Genomic DNA, 25446 nt, shown 5'->3' on the forward strand with positions numbered 1-25446 from the left:
AGAAAGGATGAGGGAACAACATCATGAGTTGTTTGTGTAGTGCATCTGGCACAGATGTGCTGGGGCCTGATGGAAATCTTGGCTTGTGGCGTTGTACAGAACGGCTGTGGCATTGCTGCGATTCCCTTGGAAGTTCTGTTCGGGAAAAAAGCTGGTTTGGTGTTCAGCTGCCACCCTGGTGTTTCCTGAAATGCTGTGTTGATAAAGTCACTGGTTTTATTTTTGAATTTTCCTCCAGCTCCAGCTCTGGAGCAGACAGTGCTTGTGTTCCACGGAAGCGAACATTGCTCGGCAGAGCACACACAATTCACGGATTTCAGCATCCAGAGTTGGTTTTGGCCTGGGCCCAACAAGAGGAACAGGATATATATGTTCCAGCTTTGTTGGGATTGAATGAACAATTTTTGCCCTGGCAAAGCTTTACTTTTACCAACTGTCTTTGCTTTCTGGGGTAGTTCAGTGAGCTGGGAGGGATCTGTAGGGGATATGCAAAGAATATGTGGGGAAATACAAGTTTTTAAGGAATAATCAAGCTCCATGTGCATATCATTCAGAGCATGCAGGGCTTTATTCCCCAAGTGTGCTCCAACAATGTGTGTCTTTCATATTTTGTTGTTTGTAAACCTAGGAAGGATTTAAAAAAAATCCTCTATTAATTCTTCATTGAAACAAACCTTTCTGCATTGAGGGGACAAGGCAATGATAGAGGAATTTCAGGGCTGATAAGTGAAAAACAAACCTCTCTTAAAATCCAGGTCCTTAGGAGAGCGTAGCATGAAATGTGTTACACTGCGGTCTCTTTCCTTCTCTTTCATCCTGCTGTTTAACTTCCTTGCAAATGGAGTTAAAATAACCTTCAAGGAGTTCAGGGTAGACTGGGGTAGGTTTAGCTTTAAGATGGCTCGGAAGCACTATTTGCATTGCCAGCTAAAAGCCTTGCTTGAAGCCTGTTGAGGGAAAAAATAATATTCATGGTATTTCATGAAAATATTGTAATTTGTGGAAGGCCCAGAGTGACAAATTGGCTGGTTTGAATGTCACTGGGAAATGCTCCTTTTGCACAAGGCTTGCCTGAGACAGGATTTTCCTTGCTTTTGTTCTAAAACGAGATGCTTGCTGCCTAAAAATGCCTGCGATCCTCGCAGCCAGAGCTTTGCCTCCTTGACAAGAGGATGGGAAGAGGAAGGTTGGCTGGATCAGGATGAATCCTGCACCTTTTTTTTTTTTTTCCCCCTTTTTTTTTTTTTTTTTTGCTAATGACACTTCCTTATGCTTACATTTCATTAAAGCTCTGAAATGGCTGAAGATCAGCCCGTACTGAGCATGCTCCGGGGTGGAGGCTGCACCCATGGAGTGAGATGGATTTGTGGCTGGAGGAGGGATAGGCCTGGAGTCAGGACCAGGAGGGACCCGCAGCCAGGATGGAGGTAGGGCAAATCCATGGGTTCCTTGCCGTGCCCCTGGGCTGGGGCAGCCTGGAGAGCGGCTGGAGTGCAAACTGTTGGAATTGATTCAAAAGCAGCGCAGTTAAACCACTGACACGAGATGGCTTCAAACGCTTCCTGCGGATCCGCGGGGAGGGGTTTGCAATCCTGACCTTTGCTGGCCGGCGTGGAGAAGGGACCTGTGCAATGTCAGGGTGGTGACATGAGGTGACAGCAGGCAGGGGCTGCAGCCAGGGCTGAGCCTTCATATTGGCAGGCACGTGATTGCGTCTCATCTCATCGTGGGCTCGGGCGCTAATTGTTATTAATGGGGAGCCTCGCAGGGCTCAGACCTGCTCCAGATCCCTCTGGGACTGTGGGAGGGTGGAAGAATGTTAAACTCCAACTCCTCTCTTTCAGACTTATTTTGCATTCCAGTGATGGCAAGCAAACCTTGCCACATTAGGTCCTCCAAAGTGGCATGGAGAGGAGGGAATATACACGTTTATTCCTTCGGCTGAGAGATTTTTCTGTGCTTCTTGCAGGGGTTTAATGTGTTGGTGAGTGGGTTTGGGGGAAGGCAGTGTGAGTTGTGCTCGCTTGGGCTCTTGGATTTCACCCGTAGTTGCCAGCTTTTTACAAGGAATGTGTAAGCACCAGCAGGTATGTGCTGCATGAGCCGATTGACTCCAGTTGTTGTACAAGCACGCTGCGTGGTGAGGTGCCAATAAAACATTTACATTGGCTCTGGATGTTTGTGTTAGAGAGGTGTAGAGGAGCTCTGGGTTGGTGTGGAGCAGGGGGACATCAGCTCTCTCTGACCTGTCCCCTCACACATGGGGGGACCCAGCCGTGTTCCGGCCCGGCTGTAGGTACAGGTAAGGTGAGGGGTTTGCTCTGTCAGCACTGGGAATCCTTGGGTGGTACAGGGTTATTGTGTTCGACTTTCTGAGCAGAAACCTCTGTGATGGCAGCTCTGTGCTGTAAGGTAGATCAGCTCTTCCTTCAGGGCACCTCTGGCCACTTTTCACAGCACGGTTCAGGGGGTGGCTGGCATAGATTTGATTTTATTGCTGTGTCCCAGGTGATGGGCATTCTGCATGATGAGTCACTTCATTACCTAATTTGCCTGTTTATTGCCTGGTTCCATCTTTCTTGTGAACCCAACTCTTCCTCGGTGCTTTCTGGGCCTGTTTTGCTACATCAGCCCAGTGCTGAGCTGGTGACCAGCTTGCTTACTGGGCTGGCTTTTATGTTCCCTGCATAAAATCCTGCTGGAGCCCAGCTTGCTGGCCAGGCAGAACTTCTCCTACTCTTTAATGGTCACTGGCTTGTTTATGGCTGGATGAATGCACAAAGAGAAGCGTTTCTGTAAAACAAACAGCATTGTGATTGTACAGCGAGAGGGAAAAGGGGTTGATTTTCCTTGGCTCAGATGGGGGCTGCCTCGATGGCTTTGCAGAATTCACCCCCGTGGCTTTTCCTCCTTGTGTGACTCCGGCAGTGGAGGTGATCTCAGCCCCAAGTTTTCATGTAGGGCCTGGTTCCCTTGATGAGGAAATTTGACTTAATCAGTTTCAGCTGCTGGAAACCCACTGGTGTGCTCGTTCCTATTGTGCTGTGGGAAGGTGTAAGGTAGCCTTAAAGACCCACTGCCACCTTATGGCAGCTGCTGAGAAGCAGCGTCTGTGGAGCCAATTCCGTACACACATCATGCTCGCTCTGTTTCTCCGCTCCTCTTAACCAGGGATATTTGCATGGAGGCAGGAGCTTTGTTTTTACAGAGTTCATCTGCTCCTTCTGTTCCTTGCAGAAATTTGATAAAGTCAGCAGGATGGCTGGGAGAGCCGTCAACAGGCGCTGTTCCACAGGAGCTCATGATCTGGGGAGAGACACAAAGGCTTCGTGGAGCACTGATTCTCCTCCAGTGAAGAGCTTGCTTATTTTCATCTCAGTGCCTTAATCCTTAAAAAAAATAGGTGTGAGGTCAAAGAACAGGGCCACGCTGAACACGTGAGGCTTGCTGGCAGGATCTCCAGCTCTTATTGCAGCAGGAGGAGGATGGAATGTGCACAGCCATTTTCCCAGCCTGCTGCTGGCAGGGCACTGCAGGATGGCTTTGCACTGACAAATGGGGCCACTGTCCCCAAATAAACCAATAAAACATTGCTCTGTGGAGCAGTGAGTGTGCTGGAAGCCTGCTCGCTGTGCTGGGGGTAGAGAATGCTGGATTTAGGACCCTTCTCCAGCAAGACTGTGTTTGTACTGTAGGAGCTCTTGACATGCCATAGCTGAATGAAGGGGAGAAATGGTGGATTTAGAGCTCCAAAATAGAAGGAGCTGTGGTTACTGTAAGTTAAAGCTGAAGGAATTTATAATTGGGAGCTGTTAGGAATACAGTATGTTCTAAATTACAGCTGTCTGGCCAATATGCTGCTAAATAAAGTTCTAGGATTGCCCTGTAAATGAAATACTCAACGCATATTCTTATCAAAACAGCACCATCTCCCAGAGAGCTCACATCTCAATTGCTGTCCAAGAGGATCTTTTTTCTTTTCCTTTTTTTTTTTCCTTTTTAGCATGTATGATTTACTCAATGCAGCATCCCAGGGAACATTTATTGTTTCCTGTTAAGTAAAAACAGTTTTCAACTCTGCTGGGGAAAAGGGGGGAGGAAGGGAGATGGCTTGAAAGCTTTAGGGACATAAACCAGGTTTTGAAAGATGGGGAAAGCTCTGTTTCCAAAAGATGCATTGATGACTGCCTGTTCTTTCAAAGCTGTTACCTGAGCCTGGAGGTGGACATTGGAGGGTGCTGGGGGTGGATACCCAGTGTCTCCTGGGACATTCTGATTAAGAAATGTTGTATATAAGAGTTGAAGAGCAGAAGGAGTGTTTGAATAGCTTGTGGTGGAGCTGCAGAATGGTTTATAGCAGTGCAGAAACAATCAGGATCCCAGCAGAAATGCCCATCTCATACCTAAAGACCCTTCAGCTTTTGGGATTGCTTCTGAGGGGGTTGAAAGGGAGCAACAGATTTGATCAGCTGGAGGGTCTGCAAGAAGAGGATCCTGATGGAAGAAAGGAAATAAGGAAAACCCTCTGTATTTTGCAGAGCTAAATATTGTTCTTCCTATAAAAAGAAAAACCTCTCTTTGCCTCCCACTTGGGCTTCCCCTGCAAGGGAGCTGTGAAAATGCTGGACTTAATGGTGTCATTAAGCAAGAGCCCTGAGGAACCTGGTGTCCTTTGTGAAGGAAGGTGTTTGTGAAGGAAGGAGAGCCGGAGTGAAAATACCCTGTAATCTGTGGGCCCTGGCAGGAATGTTTGGAAAGGGGGGTGTTGGCTGTGGTGGGAAGGCTGTTGGAGGATACTTGGGTTAAATAAAAGGCACAGCTTCTTGGGGCTGGGGCCTGTTCTCCTTCTCCATCATCAGCAAAACCTCTTCCACAGCCAGCCTGCAAGAGGACTGTGACTGCTGGTGTGCAAACCCCTGCCAAGGGGGGGTCCCAGGCAGGAGACACCTCTCCCACTGCCAGTGGCTGTGCCCTGGAAGCTTCCTGCTCCTTTTGGATGGCAGAAATGTCAGGTTTCACTGAGTGACACCCAGGCATCCCCCGTGGCAGAGATGCTGCTAGGATCGATCGATGCTTTACTCAAGTTGGTTGTTGAAGCATCTGCAGTGCCCTGATGAGCTCTGCTTTCTCCTTTTTGTTTCTAAACAGTGTTTAGTGCTTTCAAGGATGGCCATGAGATGTGAAAAGCGTCTCTGGTAGCATCTGCTCTCAGTGTATATTTAACCTCAGCAGTGAAAACATGTCTGGTGTGGAGATGCAGTGAGGAGGCTGAGGCTGTGCCGCCTTATTTTATCTCAGAAAGGGAATGTTGACTGTGGTGGATCATTGACACTGCCTTTGTTAATATCTTCGTTTCTATTTTTGGGCTTTTAATGAAAGCTTGGTAATTTCATGCTGCAAGGAAGGGCAGCACATCAACTGTTTTAAAGCCATCTTTGGTTTGAAGTACAGTAATCTTTTGATGCGGTGGATAATGCAACTTCTGTCTATATAGCTGGGGTTTGTTGCTTTTGTTTGGGGATTTTTGAATTTGTCTTTAAATGAGTTACTTCTACACCTCTCAGTGACTGAGAGAAAGGCCAGGAAAATCTCATTTTGTGTATATTAGAACTTAAGATTCACATCAAATGAAAATCCGGTGGGTGAAAGAGCGATCCTTTCTTTATACTGTCACCTCAAATACTCCTTGCCTATGAATTTCAATCATCTCAGTTTAGCCTTGTGTGTTTTAACTGTTTAGTAGTGAAACTTCTCCAGTGTGGAGAGGAAAACAACGTCCTCATAGCCAAGGGAGATCCGTAGCAGCTCTTTGCTGCTTTAATTATTGCAGCTCTGCAAATGTGCCTGGCCACGGTGGTGAAAGAGCTGCTGGGACTGGAGGAAATGTGGCTTGTGGATGTTCCCAGCCTGGCAGAGCCATGGCTGCTGTGCTGTGCTGAGGCCTGGACTGGCATCATCCCCAGGCTCCTCCAGAGCTCCCCATGGATTTGGATGGCTTGTTCCTCCCTACAGTGCAGGCTGCTCCCTGCCCTCCCCAGCTCCCTGTCACACATTTCACTCCACTCATCTTCACTGTAGTTTCTACTCTTAAAGAGAACTCTCTCTTAAGGAGGACTCTCTCTGGAGCTCTCCTCCTCTGCAAAGCTGTTTTTCCTTTGGCCAGGAGCACACGGGTGGTGCCACGGGGCCATGTCGGAGTTTCCTCTTCCTTCTGGCCTCTTCCCGAGGTTGTTGGCCGCCCTCCCCGTGCGTGCTCGGGGGGAGGTTCTCCAGCCTGACACCGGCTCCAGCAGCCTCCTGCTCCTGCCTCCCATAAATGCCAGTCTTCCTTGAATCCCTTCCAGCCGAGCTCTGCTTACAGATGTTCCTGCGAGCTGCTCTGGCAGTTTTACTGGGAGCCTGAGCAGATATGAAGGTTGCCAAGAGTTTATGCTTAATTGTGAAGTGGAACAGAGACAAACTACTTTTATTTTGAAGCTAAAATTTCTTCTGTTATCTTGCTGGCTGGGGCCAGCAGTATTGTAGGGTTTGACATAGGCAGAGCTTAGAGCTCCTGCTCCTCGTAGTGAATATCCCTTCATTAGGGTGAGGATGAGGATGGATCCATTAGGATGTCCCTTCATTCCATTGCCCCCCTGCTTTTACATGACTGTGTTTATGATGCCCTTTCAAAGTCAGTTGTACCAGGTCAGGTTATTAATCTCCAAAGTGAAAATGATCTCCCCTGCAGATCAGCAGTTCGGATCTCGAAGTCACTGTCTTGGACACTGCTCACTGCATCAGTTTAACCCATGTGCCTTCATCCCAGCTCTCAGAGGTCGGGCACTTTGTTAATCACAACAAAACCAGCCAGAGGACATCCCCAAGCCGCTCACATCCCTCCCTGTCCCTCCTGCCTCTCCTTTTCCCACGGGCAAGTGCTACTCTTGAAGGCCACGAGACAGCACTCTGGTTTAAAAAGCTTTCTCTTTTTTTCAGGCGAGTGATCAGTTTTGAGGCCTGGCGCCCTGTCAGAAAGTTGACAGATGATCTGCATTACCGGTGCGTCCCCGGGATGCCCGGGATAATCGCGCTCCAATGGACGCCCTGGAGCCGGCAGGTTCTCTGTGAAATGGCTGCAGTGGAGGGAGCAGTGAAATGGGCTCTTCTGGGCATGCTCACTCTGTAGAGGGAGCTTTATCACATGAGCAGAAACTGAATCACTGCTCATGAGGATCTGGAATATGCAACTCTTGGAGTCTTCACCAGAAGAAGACAACAGCTGCCCGCAGGTACCGCAGGGTCCGTCCACCTCCCGTGCCTGGCGAGGCCCTGGCAGGGCAGGCTGGGGAAGGAGAGGCCTTGGAGAGGACAGGAGAGGAGAGGAGAGGCCGGGGAAGCATGGCCGGGGTTGTTTGTTCATTTCTTTGGATATTCCTGCACATGGCTGGCCTGTGCAGATGGGCTGGCATCACCCATCCTGCGGGGGTGCCCATCCTGCCGGGGTGCCCATCCTGCCGGGGTGCCCATCCTGCTGGGATGGCTGCTCCATGGGCTCCCAGGGGCCTCGGGCACCGCCAGCAAACCTCGGGCTTTGTTCCCTCCCTCGTGCCTTTCCTTTGGCTCCTGGGGTGGGGAGGCTCGCTTGGGGTTGGTTTGGTTTTGGGGGTTTTTTTTGGGAGGGGTTTTTAGGATTTGTTTGTGCTTTTTAAGTGTGAAGTTTCTGGAAAATTCTCCAAGGAGCCTTCGCTGCTTGTAGCTCTTAGAAGAAAAAGGCACAAAGCCTGGGGTGCCTGAGCTGCTTGAAGACTGAACTTCTGAAGGGGAGGAGAGGGCCTGTGGCCACATGGCACCTCCTCACTGGGTCTCTTTTGACAGCCTCTGCCTATGGCTCACTTGGGTGGAGGCCAGAGCCAGCAGTATTTCACCAGGAAGAAGCAATCCTTTTTATTTTGGGGCGACTTCCTCCCCTCTCTCTTCTGCTTCTTTTTTTTTTTTTTCATAGTAGCCATCCAAGGAAACATCTGAGTAAAAGGAAACATCCCTGGTTGATTTCGTGGCAGGAGGTCCATGCCTGCAACATATTTTAAAACTCAGCCCCCTGGTTCTGCCCTTGGGAATTTATTTTTTTCTCTGTGATTCGTGTTACATGCAAGGACTCTGTTGGCTGCCACAGACCTCCGTGAGACTTGGGATGGACACAGAAGGTCCCAGGGCCATGGAAGGCACAGACACCCCTGCAGAACACTGGCCTGAGCTTGCTGTGCTCTGGGGAGACCCTCAAAGCTGCAATGCAGACACAATATTGAATTTTCAATCAAGGAGCCAGATGTGAAGATGGCATTTAAAAGATTAGAGAGCTTACACAGGACAATCTGTGATACCCAATCTAAATATCTATCATGTCTCCACTGGACTATAAATGTGCTCATTGTTCATCATTCAGAAGAAAAGGCATCAGAAGTCACGAGGAGGGAGCAGAGATTTCTCTTTAACAGTGAAGAGCTGAGGCCTTGACCTGCTGCCTGAGCAGCTCCACCCAGGGAGAAAATGGGCTTTGGGCTTGATGAAGGCTGAGGAGACAACCAAAAACCCTCTGAGGTGTGGGAGGTGTGCTCCTGTGTGGTGGTGACACCGATGTGGCACTGGCCAAAACGCTCTGTCCCTGCCGGCTGCGGCCCTTGGGAAGCATCTGCAGAGACACAGAAAAGCCTGACCTACTTTGGAGGGAAGAGATCTGCCGAGGTCTGGGCTTGGCACTGCTTCTCAGCAAGGGTTAAGAGCCCAAAGAGGGGCCTTTGGGTCTTGGTTTTGTTCCGTTTCATGTATTTACCTGACTGTGCGGTGCCAGCATGAGCTCTTGCCCTCGTCCCAGAACATGTTTGGGTAGAAGTAGGCTCTGTGGCACACATGGGGCATATTCCTGCAGCTCAGCCTCTCCTGGGCAGGGGGCAGAGGCAGCTCCATGGCCTGGCTCCTGGGAGCTCTCCCATGTGATGCCACCTCCTAAGGAAAGAGGATTGTGTACATCTCCTGCAATGGCAGTGAGTTGTTGTATTCAGGTAAACAAGGAGTTTTAAGGAGCTCTCCTGGCCAGCTGGTTTGGGGGAGGGCTGGCTTGGTTCCTGCTGCTCCTCTTTGTTTTCCTTTTGCTGCTTTTCCCTGAAGTTTTCCCTTCTTGCCTTCCCGCTCCTGGAGCTGAGAGTGGTCGAGGAATGGCCGCAGCAGGGGAGTGACCGTGTGTTGGGGTCAGCCCAAGGCTCGGGGCACTGATGGCGTGTGCTCCCTGCTTGCCAGCCTTGGAGGACCATATGTTCCTGCAGTGACATGGAATGTCAGTGATTTGGAAACAAATCCCTGAGTTTATAATCCTCAGCTCCCATTTTCAGCCAGTTATTTTTTCTGACCCCTCCGAATTCAGAGTTTTGACACCAACCCCTCTTTGCAGACCCTTATGGCCCCTCATGTTTCCTGTGGGATTTGTCCCTCCTGTGCCCCTGTGAGCTCCTTGGTCTCGTGGGTGGAGGATATGTGGCTTTGCTGTAGGGTGCTGTTGGTCCTGGAGGGGGGCAGAGGAGGAGGGCAGCCTGCCAGGGTTTACAGTAGTCAGGAAAGCAGCAGGAGCGAAGCTCTCAAACTGTACAAGCTCATTGGAAAGCCTCCATTAGAAAAAAGAAAATATAGAAGAGGAGAAAATGTTGAGCAAGCTTTTAAAAAATATCCTGGACTCCAACACAACAACTTGCATCCTCCAAACCAGGTGGTTTATTTATGTTTTTCCTTCAGTCCCCATCAGGAGGGGGAAGAGGCAGTGGGGGTTAAGAAGGTCTGACGTGCAAGTGTCCTCCCTGCAACACTGCCATACTGTGCCTGAGCAGCACAGTGCCTCTTGCAAAGGAAGCTTTTCACAACTTGTCCTTGTTCCAAGGATGAGGAAACCTCCAGCTCTTCTGGCATTTTCTGTCTGTCATAAGTCAGAGCTGCTTTCACCTGTGAAGTATGATCAGCACAGACAGGGAGAGGGCTGGAACAGAGCGGGGCTCTGAGCAACCTTGCAAGGCTTTTCATGGAGTTCTTGGTGTTAAATGAAGAACATTTCCCCTCCTCCTCTCCTCGTTTTCCTGTGTGCCTGCAAAAATACTCTGGTTTGCATTTAAAGGAGAAAACTGTATGTGCTGGGACTAAGCCAACTTGTTTATTTAAGGGAAATACCGTGTTTCCAAGCCCTTCTCTCACAGAGGAAGGCTCGGCAGAGGATGGCAGACTGGGCTGGGGATTATATTTTTAGGTGTCATCGAAGCACAGTTGTGATTCGAAGAAGATAAAAATCATGGCTGGCATTTTGCATCCAGCCCTGCGAGTTCCTCCTCCCCACAGCCCCCACAGGGGTTAACCTCTCCCTCCAAAGCACATGGATTTTCACCTAAATCAAGGAGCAAAAAAGGAGAAAAAAAAACCAAAAACCATCAGAAAAAACAACAAACCCATCACCATCACCCCCCAAGCTTCTACTTTGCCATGCTTTCGCCGTTTGCCTGCCCCCAGGGGGGTGTTTGTGGCGGGGGCCGGGGCTCTGGGCAGGGACACGGGCCCTGTGTCCCCGTCAAAAGATGGCAGGTCCGTGTGTCCGTAAACAATGCGGTTATGAAATGGCAGCGCGGCCGCGCTGAGCATGCTCGGGAGCTGCCTGTAGGGGGAGGCGAGCCAGAAAGATGATCTAATTCCGTGCAATTCTTGGGATTGAAGGAAAAGACCAGGCTCCACTCTTAATGACAGAGCAGAAAAACCAGGCCCCACGCCGGGGACGAAGCCCGTAGGCCATGGAGGAGAGGGTGTGAGGATCTCCCACCTCCAGGACTTCGGGTGCTGGGCAGCGCTGTGTCGCTTTCTCGCCCTCCAGCAGAGTAAGGCCTTGGTGAGGTTTTGCTGTAGTTATTAGAGGGACAGGCCCGAGGGTGCAAGTTTTATGATTATGATTATTTTCATTATTATTTTGTCTTTTTTTTCCCCCCCCTTCTCCCCATCCGCTTTCCTGGCTCACAGGCACCGCTGTCTCGCTGCTTGGCCGCTCCATGGCCGGAGGTGACCCAGGTGGAGGTGCTGTGGGCAGCTCAGCCAGGCCCTCATGGTCCCAGGGGAACCCACGAGGGGCTTTCCCTCCTCTGCTGCCCCATGTGCCCTTTGGCTGGGCACCATGGGCATGGGCAGGGGGACAGGGACCTGCTCCGCTGGCTGCGGCGCTTTGGGGTGGGAGGCAGAGGAGCGTGGAGGCTGAAGAGGCACCTGAGCCCCATTGATGGGGGTAAGCTGCCTCCAGCTCCCCTGCCCTGGACTGCTGGAATCTGCTTGCTCCAGGCTCCTCTTGGTGCTCTGGTTTTGTCCTGGCTCAGCCAGTTCTTGGGGACTGGGTGTTTCTGAAATGGTTGGTTTGCTTTTGTTAGAGATAGTGATGAATCTTGGTCTCCATTTTAGGGTTTTCTTCCCCCTCCTCCCCTCCCGGGGGCTAGGAGAAGGCAGGCAGCAGCTGGACTCCTTGCTACCCTCAGCCTGTGGAAGGAGGGGACGCCTTTGTCTGCTCTGGATTTACATTTGCCTGCACACACAAGTTGCACTGGCTTTAACTCTACTGGGATGCAGCTAGATGGGCCTGGAAGCAGTGAGGAAGTGTAAATCGATCTCCCCTTTCCAAGAGGGCACGGGCTCTGCAGACCCCCCCTTGCCTGAAGCCTGCACGCCGTCGTGGAATGCCTTGTCTTGGGAGAAGTCACTTTCAGTCCTGTTGTGTTTCATGCACGTGTCTCCGTGTTCCCAGCTCTTGCATGCAGGGACTTGCACCTCTTTCTGTGCTTCCCCCCTTCTCAGGGAGTGTGTGCTGGAATAGGAGAGAGGACATGGGGGTTGAGAAGGAAATGTTTCTTTTCTATGGAGAATAGTCTGGATGAAAGGATTTCGGGAGACAAAAGAATTGCAAAGAATTTGATTTGGGAGCAAACTTCAGGCTGAGGGCAGTGCTTGTTGTGAGCTGCAGATAAAATTCCGTGTTCACATGATTGCATGAGGCTTATAAGGAAGTGGCCTTAGTCTGAAAAGAAGGAGCTTTGAGACTGGTGACTGCTTTGTAGGCCAGGTATGCTGGTGGTTGTGTTTCCTTCCTTCTGCAGATCAAATGCTTCTGTTGTTTCTAATGACAGGCCCGTGGTCGGCGTCCCCACGAGCCTGGAGCCCAGGCCTTGCCCAAGCACAGTGCTGAGATCTGAAATGAGCAGCCTCCCCGTGCCTACAAAGAAACACTCTCTTTCTACAAACATTCTCTTAATCATTCCTATATAATTAACTACAAAATGTTTGTCTTATCTTCAAGGCAAAGATTATTATGAACAGGCTGGTTTGGGTTGTGTTATTTCAATTTATATTTTTTTTAGGAGAAGGAGGGAAAAAATGTCTGAATAAGAATCTGCTGCTGCTGGGGTTGCATCATTTGTTGAGAGATTTGCCTCTGCCTTGCTCCAGCATTGCTGCAGCCCTCATTTTCCTGGCTGGTGGGATCTTTCCCTGGGGCTGTGTCCTGGCTGGGGTCTGGTGTCCCCTCGAGGGGTTGGTGACCAGCTGGAGGCTGGATCCAGGCAGGATCAGTGCTGTCCATCCCGCAGAGGTGTCGGTGCATGCGCTGCCCCAGATGGGAACGGGCGCTTCGAGGGGTCTCCTGCTCCCAGCCCTCTTCCAGATGGACCTGCTGTGTGTGCACAGCTCTGCTCACAGCAACGCTGCTGCGAGCCTCGGGTTCCCAGACCGTTGATTTTTAAGACATAAAAAAAAAAAAAAAAAAAAAAAAAAAAAAAAAAAAGACCCTGGTGAAGGTAGACATCTTGGCACCTCAGCCTGCGCTCCTTCCCGGGCTGCCGGGAGAGCAGAGAGCTGGGCTCATGATGTAACTCTGCTCCCTTGGGCTCGGTAAGCTGCAATACGTTGGAGTTTTGCTGTGCATGTGTTGTCTGTGCCTATAAAACCTGTTTGGACCTTTGCGAAGGGCACCCGGATGGCTGATGAAAATACCAAGGAGAGGAGGCTGAGAAAGCTCATTCTGTGTTTCCCAGCTTTGTTCTTTTTCTCTTCTTTCTTTTCCCTTTTTTTTTTTTTTTTTGATGGGCTTTTTTTATTTTTTTTTGCTTTTTGGGTCTTTGGTTGGTTTTTTTTTTTGTTTGTTTGTTTTAAAGGCACCACTGTAGTTTGTAGTCATCATCTGTTTGGAAATGCTGCAGAGCCTTTCCTTGGCCGGTCTGACCTGTCTTCCATCGCCTCCAAAGACCTCATGGAGGAGAGGAAGCTTGTTTTCTTATAAACAGAGGCAGAGAGGAAAAAAACTAAACCAGCAGTAGCTCCTCTGCTTGGCTCCTCATGGCTCTTAAAGCCCTTTCAAAGACCCAATCAGTCTTTCTTCAGATGCACTAATTTTTTCTGCCCTTTGAAACCTAAAAATTAAGGGGTTGGGGGGGGGGCAGGAACGCTTCGTGGCTGGTTGTGTGTGCTCTTTACGGAGGTTCTCCAGCCACGGATGGTTAATAATCAGTCTGGGGTGGGCGAGGGAATGGAGGCAGACGGCTGCGGGAAAGGGGGAAAGGAGGAAAAAAATAAATGGAGCGAGTGAGACTTTTATTGTGAAGCAGCGTGTGCTTGGCAGTTGGCTTTGTTGGGACTGCTGCAAGAGCAGACATTTCTCGGCGGGGAGGGTGGGTATAGGATTTCCCTGCCAATCGGGAGCGGACGGATGGGGCATGGGGAGGGTGAGCAGAAAGGGAAGTTTGCTCTGGATTTAAGGGAGGGGAGGGCAAAAAAACCCAACACACACACACACACACACACACACACACAAAAGCTGGAGGTATTGACACTTGCGGTGAAGTTGGTGCTAAGTTGGCTGGGTGGAGCTGGGTGGGATGAATGGTGCTGGGTGCCCCATGGGTGCCCCTTGGTGCTGGGTGCTGATGGAACAAGGACGGGAGAGCGCTGGCCTGGGGGGACGAGGCTTCCAGCGCTTTGCAGGGATTTCCTGTAGCTTCCTTCTGATCCAAATGCTTCAAAATTCACAGTTGGCTTTTTGTTTTATTTTTATTTTTAATGATTCTTTTATTTTCTACCTTGATGCTGAGTTTTTGTTGGGAGGTTGTAACGTTGTCGCCTCTGCTGTCTCTGAGGTAGGAAGGAGAGCCTGGGAGATGCCACCTCAGCCAGCCTTGCCTTGGCACCCAGCTTTTGTACTCTGTAAGGACAAAAGTGATGGTTTCTCTCTTGGAGTTGGGAATTCTGCTTTGAGAGCTGGGCAGGCAGCTCTGAGCTGCTGGTGACTGCAGCGAGCAGGGAGGGTGGTCAAGGTCTCATTGACTCCAGAGTTCCTGCAGTGGCTTTTCCTCATGGGCGAGCAGCAACAGCGCCTCTGAGGAAGGGAGAGCGTGGGCAATGTGTGGAATGAGGTTGCTGCTTAGGAAACGCAGAAAAAATCATGTTCAGATGGCAAAGAATGGCTCCTGGAAATCCTGGGGCTTCTTGTATGAGTCAGTGGAGGAGCAGGAATATCAAGACCTCTCCTTGTTGCAACAAAGGTTGAGAAAACAAACTGGTCCCTGTTAGACTGACTGAGGCTCTTTATTTGCTGCTGGTGCCTCTGGCCAGGGCCTGGGTGCCCCTGGCTGTGGTGGGAGCCAGGGGTGCCCTCGAGCACTCTGAGCTCTCTTTGCTCAGGTCTTGCAGCAGGATAATCCATGAGAAATCCGAGGTTGTTCCCAGTTTACAAGACGTCTGACTAGAGGAGAGGTAGGGTTTACAAGCTCATGTTTGCAGCAAGGATATGAATTACTGGCTCAGCAAATGAATAAATAAAACAGCTGCTCTATGTTCAGAGCTTGGGCTGTGTTTTATGGTCATTTCTCAATGGAAGCTGTTGGCCAGTGTCTGCTGAAGGTAGGTTCTGTGTCAGGCTGGGCTGACTGAGCTTTCCAGTGCTCACAGCAGCTTTTTGGTGTGTGACTGGAGATCTGAAGGTGCTGTGCTTGGAGCACAAGTTCCTGGTGCTGAGAGCACTGGGATGTGTCTGGGTTTGTGTCTGATTGTGCTCGGGGCAGGTTGGGGACAGGCAGGGACAGGCAGCCACCCACAGCCTCTGCCCTGTGCTGCAGGAGTCATCCTGGAATTGCCCTTAGCTCTGGGCCTGGCAGGTGGTGGAGGCTTTCCCAGGAATCTGTCTCCCTTCTTCCTGTGGTGTGTGTCTCTGCCATGGTGGATTTGGGTGCAGGACAGGGTGATCCTGCAGGGTGAGCCCTGCATGGGGCTGGGGGCTGCTCTGCAGCACCTGCCAGCACAGGGCATTGCTCTGAGTTCCCCTGGTAGGGTAGCTGGTGACAGCAGCACCAGAGCCAATCTCCCCTGGCAGCTCTGGACAGTCCCACACAGCCATGGGAGAGCTGCTGGGAAGGCTGGGAGCTGCCACACCGTGCTCCTTGCGTGTCTCATCCCCCTCACTTGCTCTAAGGGAGGTGGGCAGGTTGTTTTTCTTTCTTTATCACCCAGTGAGCTTTAAACCCTGTGATTTGCATGGCTGCAGGCACCATCTGCTCCCCGTGCTGGCCTACAACAGTTGGCTTGACCTGGGCTTATTCTTGTGCCGTGGCGCCGGCAGCGCGCGCTGAACCCGGCTCCGACCTCCAGCTCTGCAGGGCACTCCCAGCCCTCTCCTGAAACACAGCTGTGGCAAAGACCCCTTCTAGTTCATTTTTTAAAAAATACCATTTTCCTTCTGGTTTATTTTGATAATAGGTTGTTGGTTTTGGTTTTTTTGGGTTTGTTTTTTTGATTCGGTCTTGCTATTTCAAAATAGAGAATGAGAAGATATGAGGGCTGCAAACCTGAGCTAACAACGTGGTGCCAGGCGTGTGAAAGGCAGAGGAGATGGGCAGGTGTTCCCTTTTTTTACGTAATTTTGTTTTTCTTTTAAAGAGGGGAAAAAAGAAAAATTGCTTTCTATAGAATTAAAAATAGAGCTCATTAACTTTAATAAACATGGATGTTATGAATGAGGAGGTAGCTGTAGCTGAGTGATGGTTTGCAATTTTGGATGTTCATTTGAATGAGCTGCAAAAAAACCCAACCAAGCCACCAAAAGCACATGGGCTGGAACTGTTGATAAATGAGGTCATAGTGAGAAGTCTGATAGATCTGCCTCCCCCACCCAAAGGCTAAAAAGTTTTGGGGGAGTCAAAGTCACCTCCTCGAGATGCCTTTCACACAGACAGACCCAGCTGGGTTCCCAGGCACGTTGCACTGGGAAAATCTGTCTGGCTGCATCCAACCCTGAGCTGGGAGGTGCCAGCCCTGGGCACAGCCTGGAGCCCTGTGCCCCTCGGGCTGTCAGCCTGGGCCAGCCTTGCCGTGTTTTATCTGTGACCTGTGCCTTGGTGGCAGCTTCCTGGCAGCCTTTATTTTGCAGAGAGAGGTTTGGCTGTGCTGTAAACAGGATGTGTCCATGATTGTCTCTTCTTTTGAATGCACCGTGTGTCTGAGCACTGAGCTCAACCCTGATATTTCTGTTTTTTCTTCTCCCCCACCATAGCGAGCAGTGCTGAGTAAGGGAGAGCCAAGGAAAGACGGCTGCATGAAGACTGAGCTGCTGAAAGACATCACCAACAACAAAGAGGAAGGTGAGCACCTGCCCTGGCTGAGGGTCAGAGCTGGCTGGAGAGGTGGGCATTGATGGGGACAGAACTGGGGGCTTGGAGAGGTGCTCAGTGCCCTCAGCAGCTCAGGTGTGCTCCCACAAACACAGGCTCCCCTCTCCTGTGTTTGTTCTCAGCAAGGCTCTTCCACTGGAGATGCAGATGCAGATTTGCTTTTCTGTCCATCCCTCACCTCTCCCCTGAACAAGGAGATCTAATTTTCACTTCTGCATTGGTGTGAAGCTCACAGGAGTTACTTTGAACTTCCTGTGTGTGACTGGTTTGAGCTGAACTCTGATCCCTCCCCACCATGACCTTTTCCTCCCTCTAGGAATGTTGACTTTCTGTTTTGCTCTGGATTTCTCTGTTGCTGCAGAGCACCTCCAGTGGCTGCAGGGTGGCTGGAGGGGTCAGACACCCCACACCTCGTGGCTCCTCTGGGGGTTCTGCAGCTTTTGCTGTGCAGGATGCAGCACAGGTTCAATTGACCAAGTCTTTTCCTGCAGGGTTGTCTGTGAGTTACATGCACACAAGTCTAAGGGCTTAATAAATATGTGTCAGTGGGATTAGGGAAAAAAACCCCACCACCCTTTATCTTTCCCCCAACTCCCTCCTTTCTTTCCATTTTTTTATTATTCCTCGGCTAGTTACTTCTCATAGCTCTTCAGGGATTTGGTGTATTTTTGTTCTCCTTTCCATAATAGAGCATTATGAAAGCACTGAACTGGCCCCATCCAAATCCCTACTCTTATCTAGAAGCAAAATTTTGGACTTAATTCAGTTGTGTGTGAGTACAGCATTGCTTTTTCTTTCTTTTCTGTCCAGCATAATGTTTTGTCAAGTTGCTCTAGTTAGAAAGTAAAGCTCAGAACAGGCAGAAATACTGAATTCTGTGTCAGGTGCTTGGATATTAACTGGGAGCACAGGAATCCTGCACAGGGGTGGTGGCACAGTGGTGGCACAGGGGCAGAGCAGAGACAAAGTCTGAGGTGTCACGAGGTGCTAATGGGAGGTTATGCTGCTTTGGGGGAAACTCACTTTGATCCCTTGCCTTTCTTAGCTCAGGATTAAAGAGGTTTTTTGCGTAGCTCTTGGTTGATGTTAAGGTGTCAAGAATCTGTGGAGGTAAAAAATCCAAAAGGAGGGTGGGAAGAAACATTTCTGTGCCTCTTGGCTGACTTTGACTTGGAGCAAATGCTGTGTCAGAAGGAAGCTGAGATCCCTCCCTGTGCAGGGACAGTCTGGAGGCTTCACAAGGGGCTGAAATTCCAACCACTCCAGTCTCTATTCCCAGGGAGAGGAGGCTTCTAAATGTGAATTCATGTGGAATGTTCAGCAGGTGTCCTTGCCTCCCCAGGCACACCAGGAGTGTCACAGACCGTGGTGTGTGTGCTGCTGTGCTGGGACATTGTCCCTGCTGCCCCTGGCTCCCCAGCTGGGATCCTGGGAGGATCATCACCACCAGAACCTTGGTTCACAGCCCAAAAGCCTGTTAATAGCAGTGTTTAGTGCTGGCACAGAATGCACATTTTTGACTGTTGCGTGAACATGAAATCATTCCAGCAGGCTTGCAGGATGGCATGGAACAGTTCCTGTGAGCCCAGGTTCCTGCCTCGGGGATTCAGCTGGGATGTGTGGACTGGAAAAGCACCCTGAAGTCTCAGCTTCCTCTCTTCAGGTTCTCTTGAACAGTCATTTCCCTTCAGTGAGGAGGATGATGCTGCTGAATATGTTTGTCAGTGGCACAGACTGGCTTGGATTGGGCTGCTGAGGGTGGGTGTGGCGGGAGCCATGGCTGCAGTGTGTGACTGAAGCTGCTCTGGATCGTGTTCCCTTTGGGAAAACCCCCTGGCAGGTAGCCCTACAATATTAACCTGGCATCTAAACTTCCAAAACTTGAAGCTGCAGATCCAAAGGCTGGCTAAAGGTGCTGGTTGGGCTAAAAGCTTACAGTGGATTGCTCTGTTTCCCCCTCTTTTCACTCCCTCCTGCCTCAGAAAGGTGCTGATGCTGAGGGCAGGTCAGGCCCCTGTTGCAATTGTGTTAGCACATCCCATAGCTCCACTGCTGCCTCTGAATGGCCTTGCACCAGTTCCACCTCTGCACAAACTTCAGCCTTGCCTGGGTCCAGGACCAGAGAGGAAATTCAGGTAGCTTGAGGCCTTGGCTGATATTCAGGGCTCTGACCCCAAGCAAGGCCTGTCAGCTGCAGTGGAGAACATCATCCTGGGGGAGATCTCCATGGAGATCTCTTGCAGGGAAGGCTTCTGCTCTGGTGGGGCAGTAGCTGAGCTGCCCCAGTTGATAATCACAGAATCACAGACTGGTCTGGGCTGGAAGAGACCTCAAAGCTCATCTCATTCCACCCCATGCCATGGGCAGGGACACCTTCCATAGACCAGGGTGCTCCAAGGTGCTCCCATCCATCCTGGCCCTCACTGATGTGCTGCTTTGAGGCAGTGGACCTTTCCTGGTGGTCTTCAGCATTCATTTGGGACATCTCAGCAGCTGGGGGTGGGTTGTTGGTGGGTGGGAGGCCCTTGTGTGGGCAATTGTGGTGTTCTGTTCTCTGTTCCTCAGCAGGGAGGTGTTGCAGAAATGCCCTGTGGTTCCCACCTGGGCTGTCCTCTTCTGCCTTTATCCTGATAAAGAGAAATAATTGAGCTTTAAATGGAACATATATTTGCAGGAACAAGCTCTTTGCACGTTTGGAAGAGACCTCAAAGCTCATCTCATTCCACCCCATGCCATGGGCAGGGACACCTTCCATAGACCAGGGTGCTCCAAGGTGCTCCCATCCATCCTGGCCCTCACTGATGTGCTGCTTTGAGGCAGTGGACCTTTCCTGGTGGTCTTCAGCATTCATTTGGGACATCTCAGCAGCTGGGGGTGGGTTGTTGGTGGGTGGGAGGCCCTTGTGTGGGCAATTGTGGTGTTCTGTTCTCTGTTCCTCAGCAGGGAGGTGTTGCAGAAATGCCCTGTGGTTCCCACCTGGGCTGTCCTCTTCTGCCTTTATCCTGATAAAGAGAAATAATTGAGCTTTAAATGGAACATATATTTGCAGGAACAAGCTCTTTGCACGTTCCAGCACTTTCATTTCCAGTTCTTGGGGTGAGTCCCAGCCTGTGGAAGTTGTTCACTAGGCTCAGTGTCCCTGTCTGTGTAAAATTGCTCAACACAGATAGAAAAAAGCTGTGGATGAGGCTGTTTTGTGGTCCATGGGAAATGTTCCAGTTCAGTTTCACATGTGGGTGTAAGCTTAGGTCCATACTTCCCTTTGACAGGGTGGGGAAGGGGGCAGGGAGATGGGAGATGAGTGGAAAAAAGCTTTTATTAGGCCATATTGTCTTTAGTCTGACTCAGAGAGAAACTATTAAAAAGTGGTTTCTTTGCAAGGATTGCAAGTGAATTCAGCTCTCCTCGTGTGCTTCACTCCCAGCTCTGCGTCTCCCTTGACCTTTCAAGGCAAACCACTCCTTTTCTGGTTCCTCAAGCCCAGGGGTGGAAAGTTCCAGTAAAGCAATAGCACAAAGGAGCAGGAATGGGTGTTGGGAAGGAAATTCTCCATTTGCTCCAGTGTTTCTGAGCCTTCACCCAAGGCAGCTGCTGTACAAGAGGCACAGTGCTGGAGCCTAGTGCTGGGTGAGACCTGCACTGTCACTGCTCTCAGATAAACTTCAGCCTGCTTTGAGAGACTGTCAGGAGTTTCAACTCCTGGAGGGGCCTTTTTTTTCCTTTTTCTTCTCTTATTGCAGGTAGGAAGCTGCTGTGAGCACAGGAAGTGCTGCTTTCCACTGAGCAGCTGCAGCCTTTGCATTCCCAGGTGCAGGGATGGCAGCTTGAAAGGAGGGAAGGACTAATCTGCTCTCCTCAGGTACTTGGCACTGGGATCCCTGCTGAGGCTGCCAGCAGGAGGCCAGGCAGAGCAAAGTGATGCTTCAGGATTTTACATGTTCACCCAGCTGTGCACCAAGCACTCCCTGGGCTTGGGAGCCTTGCTGCAGGAAGGATGTGCCTGGGGCAGGAGCTGGGCTGTGACACCAAACCATGGCAGAGGGATGAAGGAGTTCCATGAGGCTGTTAACCTGCTCTGAGTCGTTAAACTGTTGAGCCAGTTTAACTGTTAATGTTCATGCTGTGCCCTGGGGGCCAAGGGAAGGCTGGAGGGCATTTTGGTGTGGCCAGCAGGTCAGGGGGGTTGATCCTTCCCTTCTACTCTGCCCATCATCTGCAGTTTGGGGTTCAGTTCTGGTCTGCACATTCAAGAAGGACAAGGAGCTACTGGGGAGGTCCAAAGGTGATGAGGGGTCTGGAGCATCTCTCATCTGAGGAGAGACTGCAGGAGCTGGGTCTGGTCAGTCTGGAGCAGGGTGGTTTCAGAGGGGATCTGATGAGTGCACATAAACATCCCCAGGGGGTGTCAGAGGATGGTGCCAGACTCTGTTCGGTGGTGCCAGTGACAGGACAGGGAGCAGTGCCCATAAACTAAAACACAAGTTCCACCCCAACATGAGGAAGGGAAAAAGAGCTCTGGATCAGGTGCCTGGGGAGGGTGTGGAGTCTCCCTCTGTGGAGACATTCCAAACCCACCTGGACATGTTCCTGTGTCACCTGTTCCAGGTGACCCTTCCTTGACAGGGACTTGGGCTGGATGATCTCCAGAGATCCCTTCCAACCCCTGTGATTCTGGGTCCCCAGCAGCATCCCCAGCCCACTGGCCAATCCCAGCAACCCAACCTGTGGAACCTCAGTGCTGAGCACTCCCAGCAGAAGTTGATTCCTCCTGTGTTCTGGTTTACTTTTCCTGTTTTGCATCTTGGTGTGCAGGGTCACAGCGCTCCAGGGAGGAGTGACATCTGAGTCTGGAAATACCTGGACACCAATCCATCTTCACAAGGGCTTGGGGGGCAAGAAGAGACCATCAATAACTCACCCCAGAGAGGAACTGTTACCTGGAAACACATTTGTCTGCATTTCTTGGCTTCAAAATGCTCTGCTTTTTGGCTTCAGTCCCAGAATCCCAGACTGGTTTGGGTTGGAAGGGACCTTAAAGATGATCCAGTTCCAACCCAGTGCCATGGGCAGAGATGCCACCACTGGGCCAGGTTGCTCAGGTTGCTTCCAGCCTCCATTGATGGAGAGGGTGCTTCCCTTCCCAAGGGATTCAGGGTCTCCAGCTGCCCCCTCTCCCTCATCTGTGTGGTTTCAGCCCCACCATCTTCATGCTTGGGCTCTTCTCTGCTTGGCAGTTTTCCTTTTTTCCTTTTTGTTGGAGTTAGAGGAGGAAGAGGGGAGGGAACTGCTGTAACACAAAGATTAAAAGCAGGTGCTTTTCTCACTTTTATCCAGCAGGACAGTTGGGTATTGAATCAAAGGCTGTGGGATCTGTGGTGTTTTAAGGATGGTTAAGGTAGAACATCTGTGAGATGTGAGTGTGTATACATACAGCTGTATGCACTTCTTGGTCTCCACTTCCAAATCCTGAGCTTTTCCTTTAAGCTCTGTCTTTGCTTAGTTCATCTAAGCTAAGTTCATTTAAGCCCTGTCTTTGATTAAACGTTTCTCTTGCAGCAGCTGAAGCCTCTTGGCTGTGCTGAGGGCTCTGGAAATGCACGGAAAATCCCACAGGCAGAGATTTCTCAGCACCAAGATGCTCAGAAAAATGTGTAAAAGTTCCAGATAAGATAGTCGTGCATTTGCTGCAGAATATATTTTTATTTCTATTTCTTTTCTTTCTCACTCTCTTTCCCTCAGACCTGGTGGCTGCACTTTGGCCTGGAGTACAAAGGCTCATTTGCATCTTTTTCTTATTTTGTTTCACAGAGCAGTGAACTCCAAACTTTAAAAATACATTTAAGCCTTTATTTTTTTCAGAGCACTGTCCGGGTAACACTGAGTTTTGAGTTGATAGCTGGCCTCCCTCACAAGGGGAGTTCCTGTGGGTCCCCACAGAGGTGATTGTGTCCCCCCAGGCTGAGCCCAGCATGGCTGCTGGGGCCAGTAACACATCTGTTAGACAGCCTCTGCCCACAGATAAGTTTTGGCAGGCTGGACCCAGCTCTGGCGAGCTCCAGGGCAGGACTGGAGCCAGGTCTGGCTCTGCTGAAAGGGCTGGAAAACCCAGCAGGCAAAGAGGAACCAATGTCTGGGCTGGGAGAGCAGAGGTGGCTTTAATTTTGCCTAATTTTGGTTTTTTTTTAAAGTTATCGTTCTAATTCTGAATTAATCCAGCTCATTTCGCTTAGACATGGTAGCAGGCAGGTCAGACATGGTCCAGGCTGGGGTGAGTTTGTCCTAAGATCACTTTTTTAAAGTCAGCCTGTGCTGCTTTTGTGGGTTGTGTGTTGCTTTTTTGTGGGTTCTCTCTGTAGGTTGCAGCAGTGGCTTAGGGGCCCCCAGGGTCTGAGATGCCTTTTAGACACCTGAAATTAGATGAGGTGGTGTCACCCTGCCTTAGATTTTCTCCTTCTTTCATCAGAGTCTGTTTTCCCCTATTTTCATCAGAGTTTTTTTTCTTTGGGGGGATTTTAATTCCATTTTGAACAACTGTGATGTTCTGACATGAAAACTTGAGCCTGACCCTTCTGCCTGAGCCTGGGGAGGGCAGGGAGCTCTGCAGTGCTCTCAGGGAGTTGTTGAATCAGAGCAGGGATTTAAATTTATTATTGGGTGTTCTTTGCCACGTGGAGTCACAGGGATAGTGGAATAGCCCAACTTCCTGAGTCTTAAATTCCTTGTGTTACTAAAATGTACCCAGCCCCTAAATAATATGTATTTACTTGGTATCAACTTCAAAATCACCAGTAAATCTCTTGGGTTTTAAATGACCTGGGTTTTAAATGAATCCAAGCTCAGATGAGCATTCAGGCAGTGCTGGGGTCCATGGGAGAAGCTTTTCCTGCTGCATCTGGCATAAGGGATGCCCAAAAAAGCTTTGAAAAAACTGGAATGCTTCTAATTAATAAGGTTACACTTTATGGATGCATGGTAGAACTTCCTACCTTTTATTTCTTTTTAATTAAAGAAAGGATGGTTGTAGATTAAAATCAGTGAGAGAGTTGGAGAGAAAACTGAATGTGGAAAAAACCTTGTTTTGGCCTACTTAGAAGGGATGAATGCTGTAAAGTCACCAAGTTTTAGAGAAATAATAACTTTGGGTTTATAATTCCCTTGCACTTGCAGCACAGGAGCAGAAAAGCTGCTGAACAGCATTTTCAAGGGGAGAACTCACTGCCACAAGAGGTGCATTTGAAATGAGGATTTTAGCAGGTTTTCAGTGAAGCTTTTTTTTGGGAATGAAAAAGGGGGGATGAAAGGGTCGTGTCAGGAAGAAGTGTTTGTTCAGGTGTCTGGAGCTGTGGAAGAGCTCCTGTGGGCTGCTTGATTCAGTATTGTCACTGGGAGGCTCCTGCTGCCTCTGGTTTGTGTTCCCATCCCTGTCTGTGGCAGAGTTCAGCAAAGGTGTGAAATCTGTTGAGTTGTGCCTGTTCAGCAGTGCTGTGCAGGTGCCCTTGGTGAACCTGGGATGGCAATTCCTGTTTTCCTGTCACCAGATCAGGTGTCCTGGTTGGGAAAACCAAGACAAATTGTGAGGCAGCTCTTGATATAAACTGATCCTCCGAGGGCAGCTCTTCAGTTTGGGTTTGTGTTTTCAGATTGGGTTGGGGATGATGGGCTGGTGCTGCTTGCAGGAGCCCAGAGCTCAGTGTGGAGGGAACAATGCCATTCCCAACTGCTCATGGCTTTGGTTTGCTGCTGCCAGAAGAGGGAATGGGAGAATGGAGGGGTTTTACCCCAAAGAAAGGGAGGATCCTGCTTGCAGTGTCTCAGGCTGGCTGGAGGGAATTGTGGTTTCTCTCAGTCTCTGATGTGAAGTTCCATATCTCTGTTGCTTCAAACCTCTGCTCACGCAGGTTTGGAAGGCTGGTGCCACTTCCACAGTCAATCAGATTGCATTTCACAATAAGGGAAATAAGTGTGTGTGTGTGTGTGTGATTTTAATTTCAGCCTCATGGATTTTTCATAAAGCCTGTGATGCTTTCTGGAGTAATGCAGTGACTTTTTCCCCAGGGCAGTGCTCTAATTCACATTGTTTTGGTTGCTTTCATGGCAGGTAGAGCAATTCTTGCCCTCTGCTTGTTCAGTTTATCTCATAGGCAGCCACTGACGTTATTTGACTGCTCTGGTGGGAGAGCACAGTGTTTAAATCAACAAATCTTGGAGGCTTCATTCAGCCAGGTGCCTAAAGCTGAGCTCTAGAAACCTCCAGCTGAGGTTAGAGAGCTTATTTTTTGTTGCTTTGCATTTTTTTTTCCTGGCACTGACTTTGCTGCAATAATTGCTTAAATGGCCTTTTAAAGACCCTGAATGCAGAAAGAGAAACAAGAATTGAAGGAATAAAGCCATAGTTGTGGCTCCCTCTGCCCACAGCTTTTCAAGTAGTTAAATAAAACAGTGCAAAAAGGAGCACTTTATCTTCTCCTAGAGTTTTTGCTATTAAAAACAAACCCTTGTGCCTCTTTCTGTGCTCAGGGAGGTCTGGGTGGTGTGAGAGGGAGCAGGTGGAGGTGATAACTTTGGATCCTGCTTGGGGAGCCCTCAGTCACTGCTCCTGCAGGTGAGGTTTGTGTCTCTGTGTGCTCCAGAGAGCCCTGGGGAGCAATTTTTGGGTGTTCTGGGGCTCTCTCTGGAGGCTGTGAGCCAGCAGAGCCCACGTGGGAGGCAATCCCGGGCTGGGTTGCCTGGAATGAGGGGGATGGATCCC

The 25446-nt window shown here is 50.0% G+C and overlaps 1 protein-coding gene across 9 annotated transcripts in view; it reads left to right on the forward strand.

The window, feature by feature from the left end:
• Positions 1–1396: 1396 nt before the first annotated feature.
• Positions 1397–25446, forward strand: part of EHMT1 (euchromatic histone lysine methyltransferase 1) — a 78507-nt gene continuing 54457 nt past the window's right edge. For 2 of the 9 annotated variants that reach the window (XM_031059195.1, XM_031059194.1), the window contains exons 1-2: positions 6985–7271; positions 16580–16667. In XM_031059195.1, coding sequence (XP_030915055.1) covers positions 7209–7271; positions 16580–16667 — 151 coding nt within the window. In that variant the 5' untranslated portion in view covers positions 6985–7208. Of the gene's footprint in view, positions 1428–6984; positions 7272–10741; positions 10895–11991; positions 12107–16579; positions 16668–25446 lie in introns of those variants that run through there. The other 7 variants (XM_031059198.1, XM_031059200.1, XM_031059199.1 and 4 more) reach the window with 5 other exon arrangements.

This window comes from Geospiza fortis, unplaced genomic scaffold (genome assembly GCF_000277835.1).
Source record: "Geospiza fortis unplaced genomic scaffold, GeoFor_1.0 scaffold85, whole genome shotgun sequence".
In the NCBI taxonomy this organism is placed as follows: Eukaryota; Metazoa; Chordata; class Aves; order Passeriformes; family Thraupidae; genus Geospiza; species Geospiza fortis.